Raw genomic sequence first — 23797 nt, forward strand, 5'->3', positions numbered from 1 at the left:
TTAATTTGTATAAATTGTTATGATTTTATTTATTTTGTTATATGCTTTTGAATAAAGTAGATATAAAATATTAGTGGTTTTTATGTGCATTGTGGTTATGCCCATACCAGATAGTTGTAGGTTTGCAGTTCTTTAGTTTTAGTTCTCTTTAGTTTCTAATCAAAGGCATAGTTTGGCAAAAAACTCTGAAGTTTAAGTTTTTGAATGTTTCAGTTTTTAAAAGAACATTGTTTTACTAGAAATATTAGAGAAAAGATTTTTGGTGTGCTGAAAAATCATTTTAAATTTTTGTCCGTTGCCTTAACTACAAAAACATTACATAAAGAACTTAAGGTTTATTTTCTTTTAGTGAAAATACCCTCGTTTTTAAACAATTTCCTCTTGTCAAATTTAAGTCATACCAACTTACTGTGATCGAATTCAAATCACCTGAAAATCTGAAATATCGAAAAAAGTTTAATCGATGTCGATAAAAGTAAATCTCAGAACTCCAATTTGGAACCAAGCTGATAGAGGCAAATAAAGACTTTTAACTAAGAAATTACCCGAAATCTCACTCACTGACTCAGATGTGAAAAATATTTGTAGTTTTGTAAATTTTGTATAAAATTCGTATTTTTATTTTATTTTATTCGTCAGCCTGCACAAATATTCAACAATAATAAAGAACAAAACTATACACAGTACGATGAGTATTTCTTTTTGATACTTACAACACTCCCAATCATTATTTTTTAGACTATCTTCCTCTTTTGTACGTTTTTTACCATTAAATATTTATAAGTTCTGTGTTAAAATAAAAAAATATACCTAGATCCAAAAGTCTTAAGTATAAAATAAAAATAATGAGTTATTGATTTGTTAAGTTTTAATTCCTATATTGTTTTCAAAATCAAATCCATTACATTTTTATTCATTGTTATGATCGTTAACCTTACATTCTTCAGGGCTTGCACACCCACTACTGATGTCATCGTTTTGAAATTTTTGAGAATCTATCATTTCGACATCAATGTGTGATGAATTTTCCCTATAATTTCCACAACTATGTTCATCTATAGAATCTTCACAATCTTGATCCGATTTATTGTCAGTCTCATACGAATTTCCCTCTGACAAATCTTTTGTTGATGATGCAAATTGTCCGTAAAGCCTTGGTAGGTTTTGAAGCATATAGTTAGAAGTTCTCTTTGGGCTGGGAAGATTCTCTTTGGTTTCACCCAAGTCGTAGTACTTTGCGTAGTTCTCAATTTTGTTAGAAGTTTCCGAAGCAGAAGAAGAAGACGATGATAAATTTATTGCTGAAGAACCTTTGGATTCACTTCGTGGAACTGGGACTGAAAAGGCAGAACCATGTCTATATTTTGCAGGTGTTTCTGATTCAGAGGAAACAAGTGTGTTGTTTTCAGCACTAGCCAAAGGTGAGACGTTCTCCTTCTTACGATCATATATGTGTCCAGAGACTCGTAGATCAATAAAAAAGTGAAGCGGGTCGATTCCATATGGAGGATAGATAGGTGGATACCAAACTGGTGGTGGAGGAGGAAGAACCAGGTCTTGTGGTGGCAAAGAAGCTGCTGTTGGGCTGTCTTGTAATATTGTTTGACCTTCGGTGGCACCAGACTCGTTTAATTCCTTTGAGCAAATCGATTCCTTTGTAGAAGGATCAGCAGTCTTAGGATATTTTGCAGCTGCCATTGGCGAGAACTGTTTGTTGGTGAGTTCAAGGGGTTTTTCGGGTATTGGAATTTTTTCATCAAGCCCCTTACGTTCCCTTAATTGCTCATAATACGGTCGATGTTGACTCCAAGAACGTTTTCTCGGTCTTCTAGCCATAACTGCAGCTTGCTGCATTTGAAGATTTCGCGCATTTTCATTGTTTCTAGCTTGAACAAGAGATCTCAACATATCGCTGAAGAAGAAATTATTTGGCCCAACCGGCGCTGAGTATAAGTAGGGTGGTGTTGCGGCTAAAAGGCGGCTAACGTAATCTTGATTTCGAAGTTCATTGATATTCTTGCGATCCTTCGGTGGAGATTTTCTTTGATTTTGTGGAGACGCTGAAGTTTCTTGGTGATGCTGTTGTTGTTCTTCAGTCATTTTGGTTCGTTTATCTGTAGAAAGAGAAAACAAAAATATTTTTTAAGTTTTTACATTTGTACATAATATTTGTTTGATATTAAGACAAAAGATGAACACCATGCTGGTTTATTTTAAATTCATTTTTCATGATTTTAAATCATATTTATTAAATTAAACGGTGTTCAGGAAATAAAAATTCGACTGTTAACATTCAAACACTTTATCTTCAAAAGTTTGATATATTGTTGGAACTAATTTTATATGTGAAATTAACTACTAGCTGCGTATCGCAGCGTTACTAGCTTTATTTTAGAACGAATTTTGTTATCATAAAACTAACTTTAAGAGAAAGACATATTCTGCTGGGAACTTTTTTTAGAACTTTAAAAGAGGAATAATTTTCTCATCAATTATTTTAGCAGAACCTTAACCGTCCACACCCACGCACCCCTGATTTGCGAAAATGCAAATTTTTGGAATTAAAAGTAATATCAATGGTATATATTGTTGTGTTTTTAAAACTCAACATTAATATTTTCTATGAATAGACTCTGAGCAATTTCTTAAAGCTTAATATGCTTTATTCCTAAGTCAACCAATACAAAATAACGAGGGGTTCAATTCGGCCAAGATATAGTAGAATAATGTCTTAAATGCAAATTAAACATTCCATACACATAACCTCTCAACTGCCACAAATCCTTTAAAACACTCATACAAGGGGTTTTCAGCATGTCCCCTTTCTAAAAAATATGCTAAAAGTAAAAGAATTTGGCATTTGGCATTTCTTCGTTTTGACAGAATGCAAAGAGACCAAACGATACAAACCGGAGTTATTCACATTTTTAAAATTCAATTAAGACGAATTTTGGAAATCCGGCGTTTGTTTGTTGGCGCTATTTCGATAAAGTTTGAATGAATAATTAGAACATTTTTCCGAATGCAAAACAAATAAACTAAAAGAAATTATTAGACATTTCTTAAATATACGTCATCTATTATGATGATGGCGTCGAAAAAACGCTCCATACAAAGTGCATTGTAAAATCAATTTCCTTGGTAGAAGAACAGTAGAAATCGGTCCACTAAAGTTCAATTTAATTAAAAAATCATGTTTATAATACTTGAATATGTTAACATTAAAATTAAATTTGATAAGAAGTACGGACCGATAATTCTACCAACACATAAAGCATTGCAAACAATCCATTTTTGAGGATTATCATGACTGCACATATGGTACATAGTTTTGTTTATTGACGTTTTCATTCATTCATGAAAATTAGGATCAACGCCAATCTTGTTTTCGGACCTTTTACTGAATCTACGTCTTTCTACGTGATCTTGTGGCTTCATTTTTTGAAATGTAGAAACCAAACTAACAATCAACCACTTAATTCATTAATTGGTAGCTTTCCTAATGGCTGCCAGTTAAAATATGGTTGACAACTTTAAGGTCTAAATATACCCCTAAAAACACCCATTTACAGTCTTTTCTTTGAAAAATCGTATCGCTTCCCCAGTGGTTCTGCAAACTAATACTTGAATTTTGTATCCTACGTAGATTAAGAGATATTGGTGCTAGAATTTGAATGGGAACACATACAAAACATCGATATTTTTGACTGTTTTAATGTAAATAATATTTAAAAACTACAAATCTAAATTACATTTTTTTGGTTAGTTTAGGTCTTTTAAACTGAAAATATGAATTTTTGATACAAAATTCTAAATACAATATCTTTATGCTCACATGGAATTTTTGTGGAATTTTCGAAGTGTGTTTATAATCATTTCCTTATTAAATTTAATTCATTTGCGAAGTGCTCCGTTTTTGCACGAATAACAAAAAGAATATCCATAGTATGAATACTAGTGATAAAAGTTAAATTAGAATCTTACTACGGATAGGTTTTTGACATTTATACGAGTCTCGAATGGATCTTATGTGATTCATTCTCAAATGTTGGTACGATTAATATTGCATTTATATCTCGATGGCTGTGTTCGTTGAGTAGTTGTGCATTTGGAATCATGTGTTTTTCATTGGGGAAAGAATCAATGTGTTGCTGTTGATATTATTTAGTTTTTTTTTATGAAAATGGACTAACTGGGCTTATTTTGCAAGAGAAAACAATAGAAAAGATATTTAAATTTTCCTATGTTTCCACCAAAGGTTTATCTCAGTTTAGATTAAATAAATCTTTTTGGTGTTTCCACCGCACAAGAAGATTTAAAAATGATTAAGTATGACAGCACTTTCTAAAATGCAAATGGTGTTTTGATGTTTTCAATGGGTGTGAAGATAGTGAGATAGTTTGATTCGTGTTAACCAATTTAGAACTGATTAGTTCATCACCATATAATGATATGCTACCGACTCCTTGTCCATGTCCATTTGTTTTTAATTTGATTAAAACAAGACTATATTGCATTATCTGTTAAACCAATTCCTCCACACAGGTTTTTCTTCTCAAATTTTGACTGGACTCCGATCTCCGACGGGAATCGAGTCAAATCAAGCCCATTTCAACTCTATTCAGGTATATAAAGAATTGAGGCGATCTTTAAGCTCGCTTCAACTCCACATGTTAATGTAGTGAAGCAATTGTTAAATGAACTTTTTTATAGAATCTCAATTTCCAGATGTTTTGTTACCGTTTCTTCTTGAAAATTGTCCCTTTTATTGTTTTTAGTTAGTTTTTTTTTGCTAAGTTAATTTGAACATTTGATTTTCACAAAACTTTCTTCTATTCGTGTGTTTTTTTATTATTATTCTGACAGTTCTTCTTTCAGTTGTACCAATTTTTAAATACAAAATTCTGGCTACTGCGGATCGTTTTGTTGGCAATTTCTCACTGTACTATATGTATATGGAATACCAAAAAAAACGCAATCAATATGTGCGTATTTTTGGCAAAAATATCTGTAGTGAAGTATGATTTTACACGTATTACAAATAAAAACTCTTCACTTGACAACTGCAGATAGACTTTTTGGCATTTTCTAGAGTTTCGAATACAAATGTTGGTACAATTGGTAACTAATGTGTATCTCGAAGGCAAGTTCGTAAGGTACAGTTTATTGTTTGGCATTTTTGATTTCAGTTAAAGCTTACGCCTTTTTCTGTTTGCTACATTCTATTTGAGATTTTATATTGTATTTGCAACCAAACTAACGTAAAACAAAACCGCGACACAATTAAAAACGATGTATTTGGCTAGTCTTCAAAAACACATCAAGATAATAAAATTTAAATCTTACTCCTTATTTTTAACGTTGCTTAGCATAAAACGGATCTTTGAGTTGTCTAAGTGCTTGTAATCAATTGTTTAGCTAAATTAAAATATATAGTTTTGTTTTTGTAAGCTGTGTGGATTATGTTATTTAATTAAACGGAAATAGACAGATAGCTAGTGCCAACGAACCCCTTTCCTTCAGTTCTTATTAAATTCAGCTTCAGCTACACCTTTATAAAATGAAAAAAAAACATCTTAATATAAATTACGTGTCACAATGTTTGTCCACGATGGACTCCCAAACTACTTAACCGATTTTAAACATATTTGTACATAGTGTGCTACAATTTAATAGCAACCACATGTTGCTGACATTTAAGGTACAATTAATTTTGTAGTAAAGGAAGTACAGTGAATTTTACTTATTCAATTTTTGCTGTTAGCATAGCCGGTTAAGTGTCACTAAGACTGAAAAATGAAATAAAATCATATTATAGAGAATACAATACAATTAGACAATTTCTAAACTGTTGTTGAATAAAAAAAAATGATTTGATTCACAGTATTTTTCCGGATATACAGAGTAATTACATAAATCATAACTGGCTCAGTCATCGGGCTATTTTGGCAGCCAAAAATGTTGAAGTTGACAAAATTACCTCTCACATAAGACAGTTGTTACCAGGCGATCTGATTTCTTTTAAATAAATCGATTCTGCTGTTAATAAAATACTGGAATACCACCGCATAATCTTCAATTAAAGACTTGTTCACCTATTATTCTCCTGCGTAGTTTAATCCGCCTCAATTATGGAACGGTACACGCTTTTTCATCAAAAAGATCACCGGAAATATCCTTAAGCAACCACTTTAACTGAAAAGTTAAAAGAAAAAGTGGACTTGTTGCCACGTATTCCAATGACACCGTCAGATTCTACCATACCCTTCAGAAGGTTACTGTTTCCAATTCGTTTAACTTTTGCCATGTCTCCAAATAAGTCTCAAGGCAAAAGCATAACCATTTGTGGTTTAGATTTGGAAAATCCATATTTTTCTCATCGGCAGCAATGCGTTACATGTTCACGTGTAGGAAAACCGTCTGACTTATTTGGGCGAAAGGCAGGTTAACCAAAAATATTAATACTAAATTATTTTGAAATTAAAAGTATTTATAAAATTAAACATGATAAATATTATTGTTAGAAGATTTTAAACTTTCAGCCCAACAACGATGTAATATGACAAAAAAACGTTAGCCTGTGGCCGGGTCAACTAGCACATATATAAATTATTTCAGATATTTTCTTACTATTCTAACTATTTCTGGTTTGATTTTCGCAATTTTTTTTTAGTTTTGTTGTAAATTAATCTGAGATTTTAAATTGTATCAAGCTTGAAATATAAAAACCGATCAAGCTTTATTGAACTATATAGGTATATGGAATGTCAAAACATATTTTACAGTCCAATAAGAGTAAAAAACCATACAAATTCATAGCCAAAGTGCACTGAAATTTATATTGCAAAAGGAAATATTACATTTATAATATATATGTTCATATATTTAAGATCATAAAACAAAAAGAAATGTTATTTTTGACAAACCACAATTTATTCAGTAACACCGAGTATCTATGTAATATGAAGTCTGTATATCTACAGTGAATGAATTAAATCTTAAAATTGCTATTACCTAAGCTGTTTTTGATTTGTATAACGAAAACAAAAGATTTATTCTTAAGAAAATTATCTATGGAATATTCAATCTACAGATGGAAAAGACAACACAAACGAACAAACGGATTTGAAAGGATAAGGCAAACAACAAAAGCTCGAATAATAAGAAAGTGTCCTGAAACCTAGATTGTCTGATGGGAGTTTTATAATCTCTCCCTTATATTGTTTATTTTAAAAACAAACAGACATACTTAAACATATAGCCGAATATTATACTGCAATGTATGTTTGTATAGTTATCAGAAGAATAAAAAAAATAAAATTATTTATTTCTGGGATATCAATTTCATTCTCCATTATTTGCGGAACCAAATATATGTATATTTATATACGTATGTGTTCATGTAAATAAATAATAAAATAATTAAAAAAAGACATGTCTCCCAGTTGTTTTTTATTTTAAAGGATTTTTTTAGTCAGGACAGTTGCTTTGAGATATTTAAAACCGATATTCATGCATTAAAAAACGTACAAATGAAACCATATTTCTCGCAATTCGAATGCCAGCCGTATGTATAGAATTGTATAGGTGTATATAAAACTGAACGATTATGAGTCTATTAAATGGACTTTTTATAGTATTTTGAGACATGTTATGATAACTCGTGAACAATTTAAGTGGTCCTTTCTTTTGATCCAAATGATAAAAGGCATTACAGTATTCCACTGTAATGTTAGGTCCCTTAACAGACCACGTGCGAACGAAGTACTAGCGGAGGCCCTAGAATGCTATAAAGCAGACATCACCGCCATCCAGGAAATACGATAGGATGGGCCGCGTAAAAAGAGAATGAAAAACTGCGATATTTCCCATGGTGACTGCTACCACGAAAACCAACACCGCTTATTTGGATGCGGCTTAGTCATTGGAGCCAGACTTAGGCAAGAAGTCTTGAGCTATAGATGCATCAATGAGCGCCTCATTGTCAAATTCAAGGTCAAATTCGGCAACATTAGCCTGATATGCGCACACGTCCCACAGAAGAGAAAGACGACAACACCAAAGATATGTTCTTCGAGCTCTCAGAAACAAGACATGTGAGCAGTATCCTATAGCTACGATATTAAAATTGTCCTGGGCGATTTTAATGTCAAGCTAGGAAAGGAAAACATCTCCCACAGCCTGTACCACAACACTTCCGACAGTGGATTCAGACTCATAGATTTTGCTGCGGGGCGAAACGTCCACACCTTTTCCACACGTTTTCCATACCTCAACATCCACAACGAAACTTGGAGTTCTCCAGATCAATCTACCGTCAACCAGATTGACCATGTTGCGATCGACGCCAGACACGCTTCCAACATCATGGATGTCCGGACCTTCCGAGGAGCTAGCATCGACTTGGACCACTACCAAAACAGGGAGGTGCTGGGAGAAGGTACAACTCCGAACGGCTACAATCGCCAGAGATCGCTAAATCATTTTCCGTTCAAGTTACAAGTAACCTTTCTCTAAGTTTGCTGCCGTCAACACAATGTATCGAAACCAGTGGCAACATTGCCAAGATGCAATCAGAGAAGCCACCTCTGATGTGTTGGGTTTCAAGCAGCCACCAACAAGGAACCCCTGGTTTTATAAGGAATGTCGGCAGGCAAATGCAGCCAAACAACAGGCACGCAAAGCGGCGCTGCATAAAAGGACGAGAGCTGCTCATGAGCTCTATGAGCAGAAGAAGCGAGAGGAATAACGACTCCTCAGAAGGAGAGAGAGAGGGCATGAGAAGAGAGCGGTCGAAGATGTTGAGAGGTTTAAAAGCAGGAATGAAGTTCGAAAGTTTTATGAACAGGTGAAACGAAATTCACAGGTACATAAACCTAAAACCGAAGGCTTCAAAGACGAAAGTGAAAAAACCATAGTGTAACCGCAGTCAATGCTGACGATAGAAAGGACGGTGACGACGAACTGAATTCCGCTGTCAGGCTGTCTATGATCCATTCAACATAGACGACGAAAGCCAACGATCCCGTCCACCCGACTTAGACAAAGTAAAGATTGCCATATCTAAGCTGAAGTCTAATAAAGCCGCTGGAGTGGATGGTTTGAATGCCGAACTCTTCAAAGCAGCTGGCGATAAGTTGGTTAGGAGCTATAAGATATGGTCGGAAGAAAGCATGCCCGATGAATGGAACCTTGGTATTGTTTTTAAATTGCACCAACTATAGAGAAACAAGTCTACTTAACAACGCTTACAAAATCTTCTCTGCCGTAATATGTGAAAGTCAGATCCTGGAAAAAACCCAAGAACACCAAATCGACACCCACCATCTTTTCATCGATTTCAAGGCCGCATGTGACAGCATCTACAGGGACGAGCTGTATAGAGCCATGTCTAGTTTTGGCATCCCTGCCAAACTCCCAAACTCGTCCGTTTGTGCAGGATGACCATGGAGAATTCACGCTGCTCCATAAAGGTTGGAAACAACTTAACCGAACCTTTCGATGTCAAAAAAGGTTTTAGACAAGGTGATGCGCTGTCATGTGATTTTTTTAACATCGTGCTTGAAAGAATAGTGCAGAGCTCCCACGTCAACACTAGAGGCACTATCTTTCAAAAGTCTGTCCAATTACTAGGATATGCTGATGACATTGACATAATCGGAAGAACTCATCGTGATATCAATGGGGCTTTTGTGAGTGTTGAGGCAGAGGCGGCAAAAATGGGTATAACGGTTAATTAGGGCAAAACAAAGTACATGCTGTCGTCAAGAAAGGACAACCAACACCGACGTCTTGGTCAAAACGTCACCATCGGCAGACGTAACTCTGAGGTAGTCAAGGACTTCGTCTACCTAGGCTCCTCTGTAAACTCAGAAAACAACACCAGCGCTGAGATCAAACGCAGAATAACTCTTGCTAACCACTATTTCTTTGGACTAAGAAAGCAATTGTGTGGTAAAATCCTCCTCTCGAGGGAGCAAAGTGTTTCTATATAAGACCCTTATCATCCCCGTCGCAGACCGCGGATCAGGTGGCGCGCACAAGTGGAAGGTGACCTCAACCAACTTGGAGCGCGAAACTGGAGACATCTAGCTAGGGACCGAGCTAGATGGAGAAGTTTGTTGGGTGAGGCCGTAGTTCACACAGGATAGTAGCGCCACCCTTAAGTAAGTAAGTAAGCAAAAGCTGTATTTGTTTGTTACCAATTTTGTAATTTAAGTTAACCTTGCAAATTTTTGAGACAAGAGCTCGCAGAAGGTTTTGGTTTGCGTGGATAGTGGATTTAAATGTATATCTTGATGTGGTCAGGAAATCAGCACAAAAGATCGTTTTTACTAATGAAATCAAGTTCAAGTTTTTGAGCTTACATGACAAAGTTATTGTCTGTAGAGACCGTGCGCGGGTATACGTGTTTATTTTGACGGTATAGATGTTTAAGGAAAAAATATTTATTACAGGAATTTTACAAATAATCGATAGTGCCCAAGCACATATACTTTAACATTCTAAATCAAATTTAAATGCTAGAGCCGAATGATTTAGATGAAAAGATGGTCTCAAATTCCATCAATACGATGATCCCAAAAAGACAAAGCTTACAAAGTGCGTTTTTGGCTGCTCTAAAACTATCCAAAAAAGATTGAGTAGGCTCCCTAATCACCAAACATTAACGTAATTGAAAGCGTGTAAAGTCATTTGGAATACCAGGTAAGATAACACTATATTTATGAGAAAAGTGAACTTAAAATGATGTTGCTGGAAGAATAGTGTGATGTAGTATGCCAGACCGAATAAAAGGTCTTATTTCTTATATTAATTACATCAAGTAAAAGTTTTACTTTGACTTAAGGTTTAAAATTATTTAATTATTGTTACATTAACATATGTCACGTTGCGATTTCATATTCAAATTAAAATATTTTTGAGTAAAAGTTACACTGTCAGATAATAAAGTACAAAAGCCGTTCATTTGATTTCATAGTGCTGCAAGAGCAAAGATAATTTTTGACTTTCTTGCTAACTAATGACGTCACAAACTTCCAGTTGTTTACTTTCTGAATAAAAAACCCGTCTTATTCTTTTCTTTACCAACATCGGTAATATTGCTGCATATCAAGTTGACACGCGACAAAATAAAGTGCAATTTGTATTACTCTTTTAATAATAATACTTAATTAAAAAAAATTAGGAAAATTTTGTATAGCAGAGAAAATATTAAAAAGTTTATAAATTAAATTTAAAGTTGTATTCATTTAATTGCTTATTTTTATTTTATTCGGTTTAGCATATTATGAAATCGCTTTCGAATGAAGTGAAGGAAATGCTTGTTTTAGACTGTCAACAGAATAAAAATTGAGGCTTGAAAAAAACCATTATCTTCGGCCAGAAGCATCAAAAAAGATCTGGAGTTATCCATTACACCAAGGACTGTTCAAAGGCGACTGAATGAAAGTGGCTTAAGAAACTTTTTTGCGAAGAAAAGGCTTTTACTTCGGCCAATTAATATAAAAAATGGCTACACAATCTGCCGGGATTTTTTTGCAGAAAGTTTCTATCAAAGCCACAATCCTTTTGAGAGCACGTAATTTGGTTCGATAAGTCCAAATTTGAATTAAAAAATGTAAAGCCAGAAAACGAGTTTGGTGCAAACCATCGGAAAGTCTGAGCCAAAGGTGCATTCAAAAAACCGTCAAACATGGAGGAGGGTCACTTATGGTCTTTTCTTTCTTAACTACAATTTTGTAAATAACCTATCATTTATTTGTAATCATTATGGTGTAAACAAATTTCGGAAGTAAAATATATATAGTATAATATGTATTTAAATAAAAATATTTCACTCCGACTTAAGATTTGAAATTTGCACTTTATTTTGTCCGGCAGTGTAATTCAACAATTATTATTAAAAATTAATTAACAGGTAATAAAAAAGACAAGTTAATAACTCTTTCTTAAAAAAAGGAAAACGTAGTAGAAATTTTCTTTCACATAAGATTTTGTTACTCGATTTATTGAGAATCACAAAGAACGAATATTCCTATTAATTTTTTCATTTTATCATTTTCTTTAAACATGTTGGCCAAATATGTACGACAAGGTAAATCTTTTTAGTAAAACGGCTATTTTCCCATTTAAGTTAATATGTATAGCCACGACAGTTTGACGAGCAACTACGAATTAATGCTTAGCGCCTTGAAGGTCCTAAAGTCCAGCAAGCTGTCTTTGCCACCGTATTCATATTCATATTTACTCAAATTTTCCACATGAGTTGAAAACGTCACCAAAAAATGTTACACAATCTGTCGGGATTTTTTTGTGAAGGTACGTATGTTTTAATTTTTGTTTCCTTTGTCTTTTTATTCCTGCTAACACGGTTAAATGTTGTAAATTTTTTACAACCGAACGCCTCTTCCCTCGTCGTGGAGGAAGTTTAACTCATTTAGAAAAATCTTTAGAATGAGTGTTGCCTTTTCCCTAAGCAAATCTTTTTTTCTCGTCACCATCATCATCGTCACCAGGTTGGTCCCCATATTTTTTGGTATCGTCAAAATGAGACGAGTTTTCATTCAAATTAGATTATGTTAATTAAGAAAGCTCTTCAGTATACACGAGTGAATATATAAATTATTTATGTACCTATGGATGGGAGAGGATATTCTATTTTAAAGTGGCAATGAAAAAGTTTCTAAAATGAATTTATTAAGGAACAATAACATTTTTTAGCGGCGGCTTTTGTTAATTAAAATTTGCATTGTTAGTTGAGGGAACATCGGCGCAGTGAGGTGCACGGAAACGGTGGTAAATATGGGTGGTATTCACTTTCAAGGAGAAATATGGAGACATTCTGCTACAGATTGTGGTAACAATATAAAACATTCGAAATTTTTTATGAGGAATAAATAAGCTGGCTTAATCCAGTGCTTCAATGACTTTTTAAGTTGTTGACAGACAAATATTCAACAAGAAGGCAAAACTTTTCCATCGAAACTTTGTTCTTGATGATTTTTTTTGTTCAGCATAGCATTTGCTTGGTGAGGCAATTAAATGCAGCTTCCTTCTTTTCAATTCTTGTGTTTGCATATAAATTGCAAGAAGTAAAATCCTTAAAATGATATGAAATGGGAATAGGATAAGGAAGTAGGAAAAAAAACACAATTGTAAAAAACAAGTACACAGAAGAAGAAAGTAATTTCAGACAGAAGATGTTTGTTTTAAGAATTGTTCGAAGGATCGTTCAGTTCTTTACGGCTTGGTATTATAAATTTAACTTCCATTTTGTATTAAAGAATTAAAGGCTTTGAATTAATTGCAAAGAATTGGGCAGTAAAGCATAACGAGAATTAAATAGAGCTTGACGAGTTTAAGAAAAATCAAGAATTTAGAATCGCTTGAATTTTGTTGACAATTTAATTTAAAAAATAATTAAATAAGTAAAAATAACTAATTTCCTTTTTTTTCTTTTGGATTCCTTATATCTTAAATATATATGTATTGATTATTTAGTATATATATATAATTATGTTATAATTTACAAATGAACGCTTGAAGACGATACTAGTGACACAAAATTTTAAATTATTTGTCGAGTTATGTTTGTAAATATTTGAAGTAAGCTGCCTGATCAATATAAATATGAAGCTTTCAAATTCGTGTTTAAATATACCTCAAATAAACGTATTAATACTCGAAAATGACAACAAAATCATCCAAACACATAAGAAGAATTTTACTTCTTTGCTGGTAGTAACTAAAATCGTTTGATATCTATCACTTTAAACATTTGTAAAAATTTAAATAAAAAATAAATAATAAATAAAAAAATATAAGGGAATACAAAATATTGCTCTGACTTGAGGGTTTAAGTAAGGATTACGTACAATTGCCTTTGATCTACTTATTATCAGAAAACTGCATAGCCGATATAAAGGTATTTAATTCGCAACTATATATAACAACACATTGTTTAATAATCTGAGTTAATACATTATATTTATGGTATCAGTGATGGAGATAAACTCTGCGAATATACGTTTGTTGGTAAACAGGGAAGTTCTGTTATTGATTATGGACTGGCAGGAGTGGAATTCCGTGATCACTGATTTTTTTTTAGATCACATGCCATCTATTTTAACACTGGAACATCTGAAAACTAGAAAAGTGTGAACCTACAATTAATGCCCAAACTGGAAAGATTCAAAGGCAACTGCCTACAGAAATCAATTGGATACATGTCTAAGGACGCAAGAAAGCAGTGATCTTACAAACGTCAAAGATTGTATAAGAAAACGGCTCCGGAACTTAAGAAGCACGGTCGAAGTGGGGAGTTTAAAGAGTACTGGTTTGACTCAGAGTACAGGCGAGCCAACGATGAGTTTGAAAAAAGGAAAGGAAAAAAGCAATTACCTCCTACTGAACCGAAAATTTAAAAAATTGTGTAAGGAGAAAAAATTATCTCACTATAAAAATGAAGCTAACAGCCTAGTAAGTTGTAAGACCACTAGTGAGTTCTGGAAGAAAGCGCAAAAAATAAATGGCAGGGTTTATGTTATCAATAGAAATCTCAATTGTGAGACTCTAAAAATGCATTAATTCAATCACTTGCTTACGAGCAGCGATACGATTCAATATGACCAACCAGCTTTTAACAAGGAACTTTTAGACGGAACAATCCAGAGGGATGAGGTAAACGCATCCATTGAAGGGCACAAGGATGGTAAAGCGGCTGGTTCCGATAGAATACCTTCGGAATTCTACAAGTATGGGTCGGAACAGCTGATCAACAAGATAACGGACATATTTAACAACATCATGTATATCACGGAGGAATTTAAGGAAGCTCTAATTTTTCCGATCCACAAAAATGTTAGTACAATGAACCCTGCAAACTATAGAGTAATTTCTTTCTTGAATGCATCATACAAAATATTTACTGCTGGATTAAGATAAGGATATTCCACCGTAGACAACATTTTTGTTCTACGTAGTATCACTGATTTCTTTTTGGACCGAAACAAGAAACAGTATATTTTTTTCGTTGATTTTAAGGCAGCTTTCGACACAATAGACCGAAATGCTTTGATGTATAAGTTGAATAGAATGGGAATGTCATATGAGTTTGGACGCGTACTGCAAAACATCTATATGGATACCAAAGCAGCTGTATAGGATGGAGAAAACGTTTCCGATTGGTTTGAAACGATGACAGGTGTGTATGTTAAGTCCAAGCTTATTTGCACTTTTTATCGACGATATCACCGATTGTTTGCTGGGAGGAGTGGAATATGCTGGAACTATCATCAAGGTGCTTCAATCGCTGCAACTAATGATTAATAAACTTAGTGAGTCTAGAGAAGTCGAAGATTTTGGTTTTTCGGAAAGGTGGAGGAAAAGTAGTTAGCCATGAGCGGTGGACATATAACAATGAGAGGATCGAAGTCGTTAACGAATACAAATATTTAGAGATCATTATCACAAAAAATAACAATATGGAAAGACATCTCACCGACAAACTACAAAAAGCCAAAAATACAATTAATATTGCTTGGAGACAAATCTTTACCAATAAACACATAGCTCACAGTAGTAAATACAAAGTATTTGAATCGGTAGCTGAGCCAATCATTGATGTATGCAGCCCAAGTGTGGGGTAGTAAAAAATACGATACCTTAGAAAAACTTCTCCGATTTTATATCAAAAGAATATTTCGACTACCCTGGAAACCGGTATATCGCCACTATTTATTAAAATCCTTAAATTTCAAGTTGACTACATATATAATGTCCTTAAAATGACTGATAAGCGTCTCCATAAAAAAGCAGCACTTCAGGCGATAAATAGCAAATCAAGTTGGTTTAGAGATTGGATAGAGCTAGTGGAAGGAGCTAATATAGATCTTGACCTTGATCTCACCTGATGATTACTTAATGTGGAAACCATTATCACCTAATTTCTATTATAGATGATCGATTAAGATGTGAGTTCGCAGCTGAAGCAGAAGAATCCATCTACAGAAACACATATAGCAAGTTAAATTACAATCTTAACCACAATAACTACTTCCGTAATGACTACACGTCAGATCAAATATCAATGATATTTAGATTAAGAGGTGAACTCCTTAATCTTAACTTCATTTCGCATTGGGAAGAGTTGCCTTTGCTGTGCGAATTGTGTAATTTGGACTTGATTACCTATCAGAAGAGGTTATGATTCATCATCTTAATGAAATTGATGTTCCTATACTTAACAAATATTGTAAAATAGCATTACTTAGGAAACAGAATTATACAAGAAATTTTTTAAAAATAAAGAATAATATAATTATATAAATTAAAAGAAAGTTGTCAATAAGGAGACGCAAATAACCATGCTTTATTATTGTAAAATATGTACATACTTATGTTACATTATAATGTAAAGAAATAAAATCTAATCTAATATCATTATATTTAATTACTTTCACGTATTTTAATAATCGCCTCAAAACCATTTTTAGGAACACTTTTGATTCAAAAATGTTCTTGGAGTTTTTCTGAATCAAAATCGTTTGTTATAAAACAAAATAATTTTAAAATTGTAAGGAAAGTTGGGGAGTATTTACATGTGGAATATCTTAGCTAACTTACAATATACTATCATAGTCTTTCGTCTGCATTTAGTTGACTATGTAATTATACGTATACATAAATCTAGCTTTATCTGTGTTTCTCCCATAACTTTTTCCTGCTCACGGTTTTTACCCGTAAATAATATATTTTTTAACATTTCACCGCAACAAAGGTACTGCAGTATAAATTTCTTTTCCCATACGATTTTGAAACTTAAATTGATGAGAATCACATGGAACGAAGGTTTGTTTTTACTATTTTGTTTTATCGGTTAGCTCATTAATGTAACATCCATAAAAGTAGTGCAGACACAATTCGAATTTTCTGTTTTCAAAACTTAGAATATATTTCAACAGAGATTTTTATATATCGAAGGGGATTTTGTAAACAGAGATATTTATATAAAATAAATAGAAAATAAATACAAAATCTTTCGACAAACTATTTGAATAGGTTCAAATCCCTGGAGTTGCTTACTTCTGTGTGAATGTTCGTTAAGTGATGTTATTAGGTATTTAATTTCAATGGAGTGCAAAGTGGCACTTATATCTGGCTAAACATTATCAAACCAATGATTCGAAACCATTTATTTTTTTTTTGAATTTAAGAACTCAACATTATCTGTTTTTGACAATTAAAGAAATATAGTCATGTTATTCGCTATTTGTTCTATTTTTAAGATCAATTTGTTATCGTAATTGTATAGATCGGCTTGTCAACAAACGCCAAATATGAAGTTTTTAACGCAACTGCAAAAGCAGTTCTGTTTTATGGAGCAAAGATCTGCGCTGTTCGGAAATACGAAATCATTGAAATCCTCCCTCTAAGTACGCCTAAGTATATGTATCATTTGGAAATAGGTCTTTCGACACTCTTTGTATCAACATTGAAGCTGAGCGCAGATTATTTGATACAGGTGATTAATATGGACCGAAACCGATTACCAAACATTATGTTGAGAAGTGTCATGTGTTGAATAACTGGATTCTACAAGGATTGGATTGATCTTGCTGCAAATTGTGGTATTATTCTAGAACTGAATGGATGTACTAGTCTCCAGATGAAAAAAGCACTGTACGAGTTTATCCAATCGATCGAAAAAAATTAAAGGAACACATTCATAGAAAAGGCGAGAACATCTACGGAAACGGATATTTACTCGAAACTTAACTATAATCTAAATGAACATAATTACTTTAGGCTCGATTTTTCAAGAAAAACTATTGCAACTATTTTTAAAGTAAGAGGTGAACTTCTTAACCTAAATTTTATGCCACACAAAAACGATTTGGTTAATATTTGCTCCTTATGCAATATGCGAGTGAACGAAAACACAATCCACTTCATCGGTGTATGTCCAATATTAAAGGAGCTAAGGAAACTCTTTTATAGAAAAAGCTATCTAAGCGACAATAAAATAGTAAAGAACCTAACTGGAGAAGATTGGTTGCTGATCCAAAAATATACTACCGAGCCGTTGATCTATAGAAGAAGCATCATAGATGAAAATGTTTAAACAACCTTTTTTTTGTATTTTTGTGTCTCCTAAAAGTCATGTTTTTCTTTGGATTTTGCAAATAAACTTGAGTAAGCAATTTTCATTTTCCAGTAAAAGTAATTAAAGTAATTTTGTTTCGGCTAAACTAAAAGTCAGAACTACTCTCCCTTTTGTTGTTTAATTGAATTAAAAGTAAATTTTGCTACAAGTCAATAAGTAACAATTACTTGAAAAAATTGTATGACTTTAAATTGAATATAAAATTAAATAACATTGTCACTTGTTCAAACGACATTTTTGTCATGCCTTATTATTTATTCCTAAAATAAAAAAATGTATGTAACAAGAACCTCAAAATTATTGAATAAAAATATCTATCCATCTATCCTGATCAGCTTGTTTGTATTCAACCGCCTTGCTTTAAGCAAAGTTTCACTAATCCCGCTTTCGCACTATGCTTGTCTTATCCATTAAAGAAATTAGTTGATTATTGAAATTACTTGCAAATTGGAATTCCTCATAAGTTAAAGACAAAGCGTATACCAATTACATAAATAAGTTATTGCCATTTGTTTATTACTTACGGAGAAAAACCCGGTCATATGATAACCTACTTGTTCTACCTGCTATTGAAGAATATGGCTTTATTGCAAAAGACATTTTCTGGCCGCGATCATGCCATTTGATTCCGCTGGACTCTTCTTGTGGGGCTACGCGAAACATCGTTTTTAAGCAGATAAACCTTTAACTCTTGAGCACTTAAAAAGCAACATTTGTCAAGTTATGGTTAAGATAAAGCCCAATATACATACGTTTTCTTTTGAAACCACAACATGGATAAGCTTGTATAATATTGAGCTTTAAATTAAATAAATACTCAAGCTAACTAAAACGATCTCAATGGAAAATTGATAAATAGATCAAGAAGCTATTGAGACCCTGAGGAGTAATAAAAAAAAGCATTTTGTTATTAAAATCTTAATGAATTCAATTTTTCACAAGTTCTGTCAACAAGTTTTTAACAATTAAATATACATGATTACTTTGTATGTAGTATTTTATTTTAGAGCAGTAATAATTAACACATATTTTAGGTAGTGTTATATGGGAAGAGTTTTTGACCTTTTTAGCTTTAAGTTTTGATACATGCACTTATTTATTTATTTAGAAATAAACATAGTTTTAGTAAATTTGTGACAAATGCTTCTTGAATACATATTTGATCGGACTGTAAGAATGATAAAAACAAAGAGTATACTCTAACCCCGGGTCTCCCAAAGTGTGTTCCGTGGAGCACCTGGTACTCCGCCAAAAATATCCAAGTGCTCCGCGGAAATATTTGAAAAATATAAAAATTCCAAGACGGACCAGTAACTAGGTTATTTGGGCTTCTGATCTTGTAATTTTGATCGCATCAGTCGGATTTAAAATTCATATTTAAAAACCCTCAGCATAGGTTACTATACAAACAAAATTCAAATAATTTTTTTTTCAGCGGCATGGCAGCCAAAGTAGGCTTGCAGGCTATCACAATCAGTCGAACACCGAGAAAAGAAAAAAAGAAGTATAATTTTCTTAGTTGCAAGGAACACTTTTGCATCATACAATTTTCGATTGGATCGCTTTCTTAAGTCTGGATCTTTGAAAAAAGCAAATGAATGCTCCACAAAAGCACCCGAAGCTGACCAACTGATGGGTATGTCCAAACAAAATGATAATTTACGTAAAATAGTAATCCCCGGCAATTAACTTCTCCTTTTTAAGCATGTAACCGCACAAAATGATTTTAATGATTTTATTTTGTTTGTTCAATTTCGATTTCCCATATACTTATTTTAGTGCAAAGGAAAATGATGCAATAGAGACAACAGCGTTAGAAATTTCTGAAGATTTTGAGCTTGACAATTTGCCTAGTACTAGTTCCACAGTGATCAATGCTGCAGAAAAAAAATAATTTAAAAGGATGATGCTGAGACAAGTGACAACAAACCGCACTGCATAATTTGCGGAAAAGCATTGCCGAACAGTGTAATGTTTCCATTAAAACTGCATTAAAGCTTGCAGGGATTCATCCAGATTGCAAAAGCAAACAGACAGATTTCTTCAAAAGAAAGTATGCTGAACCCACTAAATCTCAAACCATTATTACTTATCATTATATTATTATTACGAATAACCTAAACTGGTGAAGCCCATAACATAGTCTTGAATACATGGCTTTATTAAGTTTTCAGCTATGTTATGGGCTTCACCAGTTTTGGCTATTCGAAGCCTACCAATTAGGACGCCATTAACCCAATTTTCGTTCACTGTCTTTGAGTGATAAGTAATAAAAAAAAATTGTCGGTTTGCTTTTGCAATCTGGATTGTTGAATGTTTGTTGAGTAAAAAGCCAACAAATTAGTTGACACCGTTCCTTAGTCAAATAACAAGACGAATCGGAGACTTATCAAAAGACAAAATTTGATACAAATGCATGCAAATATGTATGTTGCAGGGTTGGCTATTTTAAAAGTATTTGTTCGCTACCAATATCTTAAGTCCTTTTAAAAAGATCTGTTCTTCTGCAGACGTTAGACGAAAGCGTGCAAATAACTTTTTTAAATCACGGTCAAAGAACATAAGGCTTTTTAAAGTGTTGTGTGATGACATGGGTAGTCTTCATACGTCTTTACTTCTTCACGCGGCTTTCTCGCAGAAAAACACTGGCACAGCTTTTCGAAATGAGAGCTCTCAGAACTTTCCTCATAGACGACAACTTTATTTGAAATTGGCGTTTCTGTCAGATATATTTAAAAAAATAAATGATTTAAGTATATCACTTCAGGGAAAGGCAATAACTGTTTTCGATGCCAGTGGCAAAACAGAAGCATTTAAAAATAAAATCAAGTTTTGGGCTGAATCTATAAAAAATCGAAACATATACAGCTTCCCAATGCTTAAAGAATTTAAAGGAAAAATAGCTTTGGACATTCCCGATGATATTTTAAATGAGTTCCATATCCACCTAGTACGTTAGCTGGATAGCTTCCTCCACTATTTTCCAGACGAATTCCACCTGAACATTAAGGAAAACATATGGGTATTGGAAAAACCACCGTTCCTACTTGAGTACTTGCTTGACCTGACATCAGATTCTGCGATAAAAGAACTTTTTGCATCAAAGAAGTCTTTATCAGAATTCTGATGTATGTTGAAAGACGAGTTCAGTTTACTGTCAGGGAAAGCCGTTTACAACAACATACATGTGCGAATCAGGGTTCTCTGCATAAGTTGGAACCAAAGCAAAATATAGATCCCGTCTCTATGCAGAGCCTGATATACGGTTGCAGTTGTCTCAAACTCAACAAGATATTTCAGTTTTATGCAAAAATAAGCAGGCACAATATTCCCACTTAAAAGAAGCCCCATATAATTATAATGCATATAATATAATTATGTAATTCCTTATTAAGTTATGTTAACATTGGTTTTTTGTTGTAGAAACTGTTTCCTGAATTCAATAAAATAAACGAAATTAAAAAAAAAAGATATTTAATTTGCTATTTGTAACTACCAAAAAATGCATAAGTGGAATATGGAATTTCTCACGGGAAAAAAGGATTGGGAACCGTTGCTCTAACCTTTAGCGAAAATCAATATTTAATACACAATATTACCATAAGCTTGCTAGTTGCGAGAATAAAAAGAAATTGTTTTGTTGGCTTATTTGTTTTTTTTCGTTATTTCCTTAGCATGGAGTTTCTCGGATATGAAAATTCTGAACACTCTAACTACACTTCAAAGAAAACACAAGCTAAGTGCCTACCATTTTCAATGTGTAATTAAACTAGCTTGCTTTGGTCAGACAAAAAAAAACGTACCTTTAAGTTCCCAACATAACATTTAGGTGAAGAAAGATCGTACGGTGTTGAAACGTCTATTAGATGTTACTTGCTTTCTTGCAAAACAGGTTTTGCCGTTTAGAGTTAACATTGAACTACTCAATAAACTGAAACAATATGATCCAATTTATTGCAACACCTTAAAACAACAACAGTTTTTAAAGGTTTTCAATGGCTATCCAAAATGGCTTAATCAAAACTGTTGCTGACGGTTTACGCGATCACATTTCCAATAGAATCAGACAGCCAGAGTTTGTCACAGATATGCGTGACGAGACTTCTGGCATCCATTTAAAGTCTCAATTATCTATTGTTAAAACTTTAATAAAGTAAGTAATTAGTGGAAAAGTAGAGCCATTTATCGATGTTAGCTCAGGCCGGACTGCAGAAGATTTGAATTAAATGCATCATTATTCTTGAAAACTTATCTTGAACTTCTAGAAGAAAGAAGCTAACCCTGAGATCACAAGCAGAAATCGCCACTGATTTTAGGTAGTATTTATATGGGTAGAGTTTTTGACCTTTTAAATGTTAAGTTTTAATACATGCACTTATTTAAAAACAACTAAACTTATTTTCAGTAAATTCTTGACAAAGGCTTCTTGAACAAATTTTAGATCAGAAGAAAAGTAAGCGGGATAGCAGAAAATAAGAGGACTTCTAACAATCACTCTCTTTCATTAAACTCAGATCTCGACAAGGTCTTGCAACTTAGTCTTAGCTTCCACCTTAACATTCTGTTGGAAATTATTTCTTATAAAAATTCTTACAATATCGAACCATCGTGTACAAGTAAACAAAATCTGTAAAAATGATCTTAACATTAACTCGAATTTCTTTTCTTTATGATGATATTCCACAATCCTTGAGAAGATAACTCCATAAGATTGATAGGTGTTCAATCCGAAAGAACGATATATTGTTGGCAATCAAATATACATTCTAAAACTTCAAACACCATTAGGGGAAGGTTGATTTTAATAGATAACCTTACCTCTTGACATCGTTATCTATTATCAAACCGATGTACATAACTACAACAGGCAAGCGACACGGTTCGACATTGCCTTTATTTCTAAAGTCCCAAAAACGCCACAAGCTATTCTCACCCATCAAAATCACTACGGCGGCGGCGGTCGGTGGTGTGGTGGTGTTTCATACTCAAATAAACTTTCAAATTTGATAACGTCCTTTTCATAAGGTAGTTTGTCATACATCAAACGTGTGTAACGAAAGTCATGACTACACACTAGAAGGCATCAGTGTAAATAGCAGACATGTAACCTTGTCATCCCTCTAAATTTTTGAATTTGAATTTAAGGGTTGCAGCAGTACTAATCGCTTGTTTCTACTAGTAAACCCCAACGCATTATTATTTACGCAAAGGGTTCAATATAAATCCATTGTAACCACATTTGTAATATACGAAACGTTGCGTTTGGCTTATAAGCGTAGGTACGTATGTAACATACAGTATATGTGCACAAAACAAATTGAATTGTGTCCTTTTGTCACCACCAAGTTCATTTAAAGCACTTTATCATTGGGGTTGTATTTTGATGAAGTAATTCACAGCCACAAGTGGTACATAAATATATTTACGTTTTTGTCGAAAGCAACGCAACGGCGGCGGCGGTGGTGATGGAGTATGTTGAAGCAAAAAGGGTTACGAACTTAATCACTTCGAATTTATATCACTAAATTTTAGATTATTTTATGATTGATTTCAAACAATTAAATAAAAAAAAACACAACACAAGTATATTTTTTGAAAACCAGGAGACTTCGTTTAATTAACTTTTTAAGC

General features: G+C 33.3%; 1 protein-coding gene across 2 annotated transcripts; it reads right to left on the reverse strand.

Annotated features, from left to right (window-relative positions):
- Window positions 1-890: 890 nt before the first annotated feature.
- Window positions 891-23614, reverse strand: LOC129941236 (uncharacterized). 2 transcript variants are annotated; one of them, XM_056049823.1, is made up of 2 exons: window positions 23100-23614; window positions 891-2114 (listed from the first exon to the last, which is right to left on the reverse strand). In XM_056049823.1, the coding sequence occupies exons 1-2, from the start codon at window positions 23101-23103 to the stop codon at window positions 910-912; spliced, it is 1209 nt and encodes a 402-aa protein (XP_055905798.1). In that variant the 5' UTR covers window positions 23104-23614; the 3' UTR covers window positions 891-909. The 2 variants fall into 2 exon arrangements, with proteins under 2 accessions (XP_055905798.1, XP_055905797.1); XM_056049822.1 differs by having other exon boundaries at window positions 22985-23614.
- Window positions 23615-23797: the final 183 nt, after the last annotated feature.

This window comes from Eupeodes corollae, chromosome 1, assembly GCF_945859685.1.
Source record: "Eupeodes corollae chromosome 1, idEupCoro1.1, whole genome shotgun sequence".
Classification (NCBI taxonomy): Eukaryota; Metazoa; Arthropoda; class Insecta; order Diptera; family Syrphidae; genus Eupeodes; species Eupeodes corollae.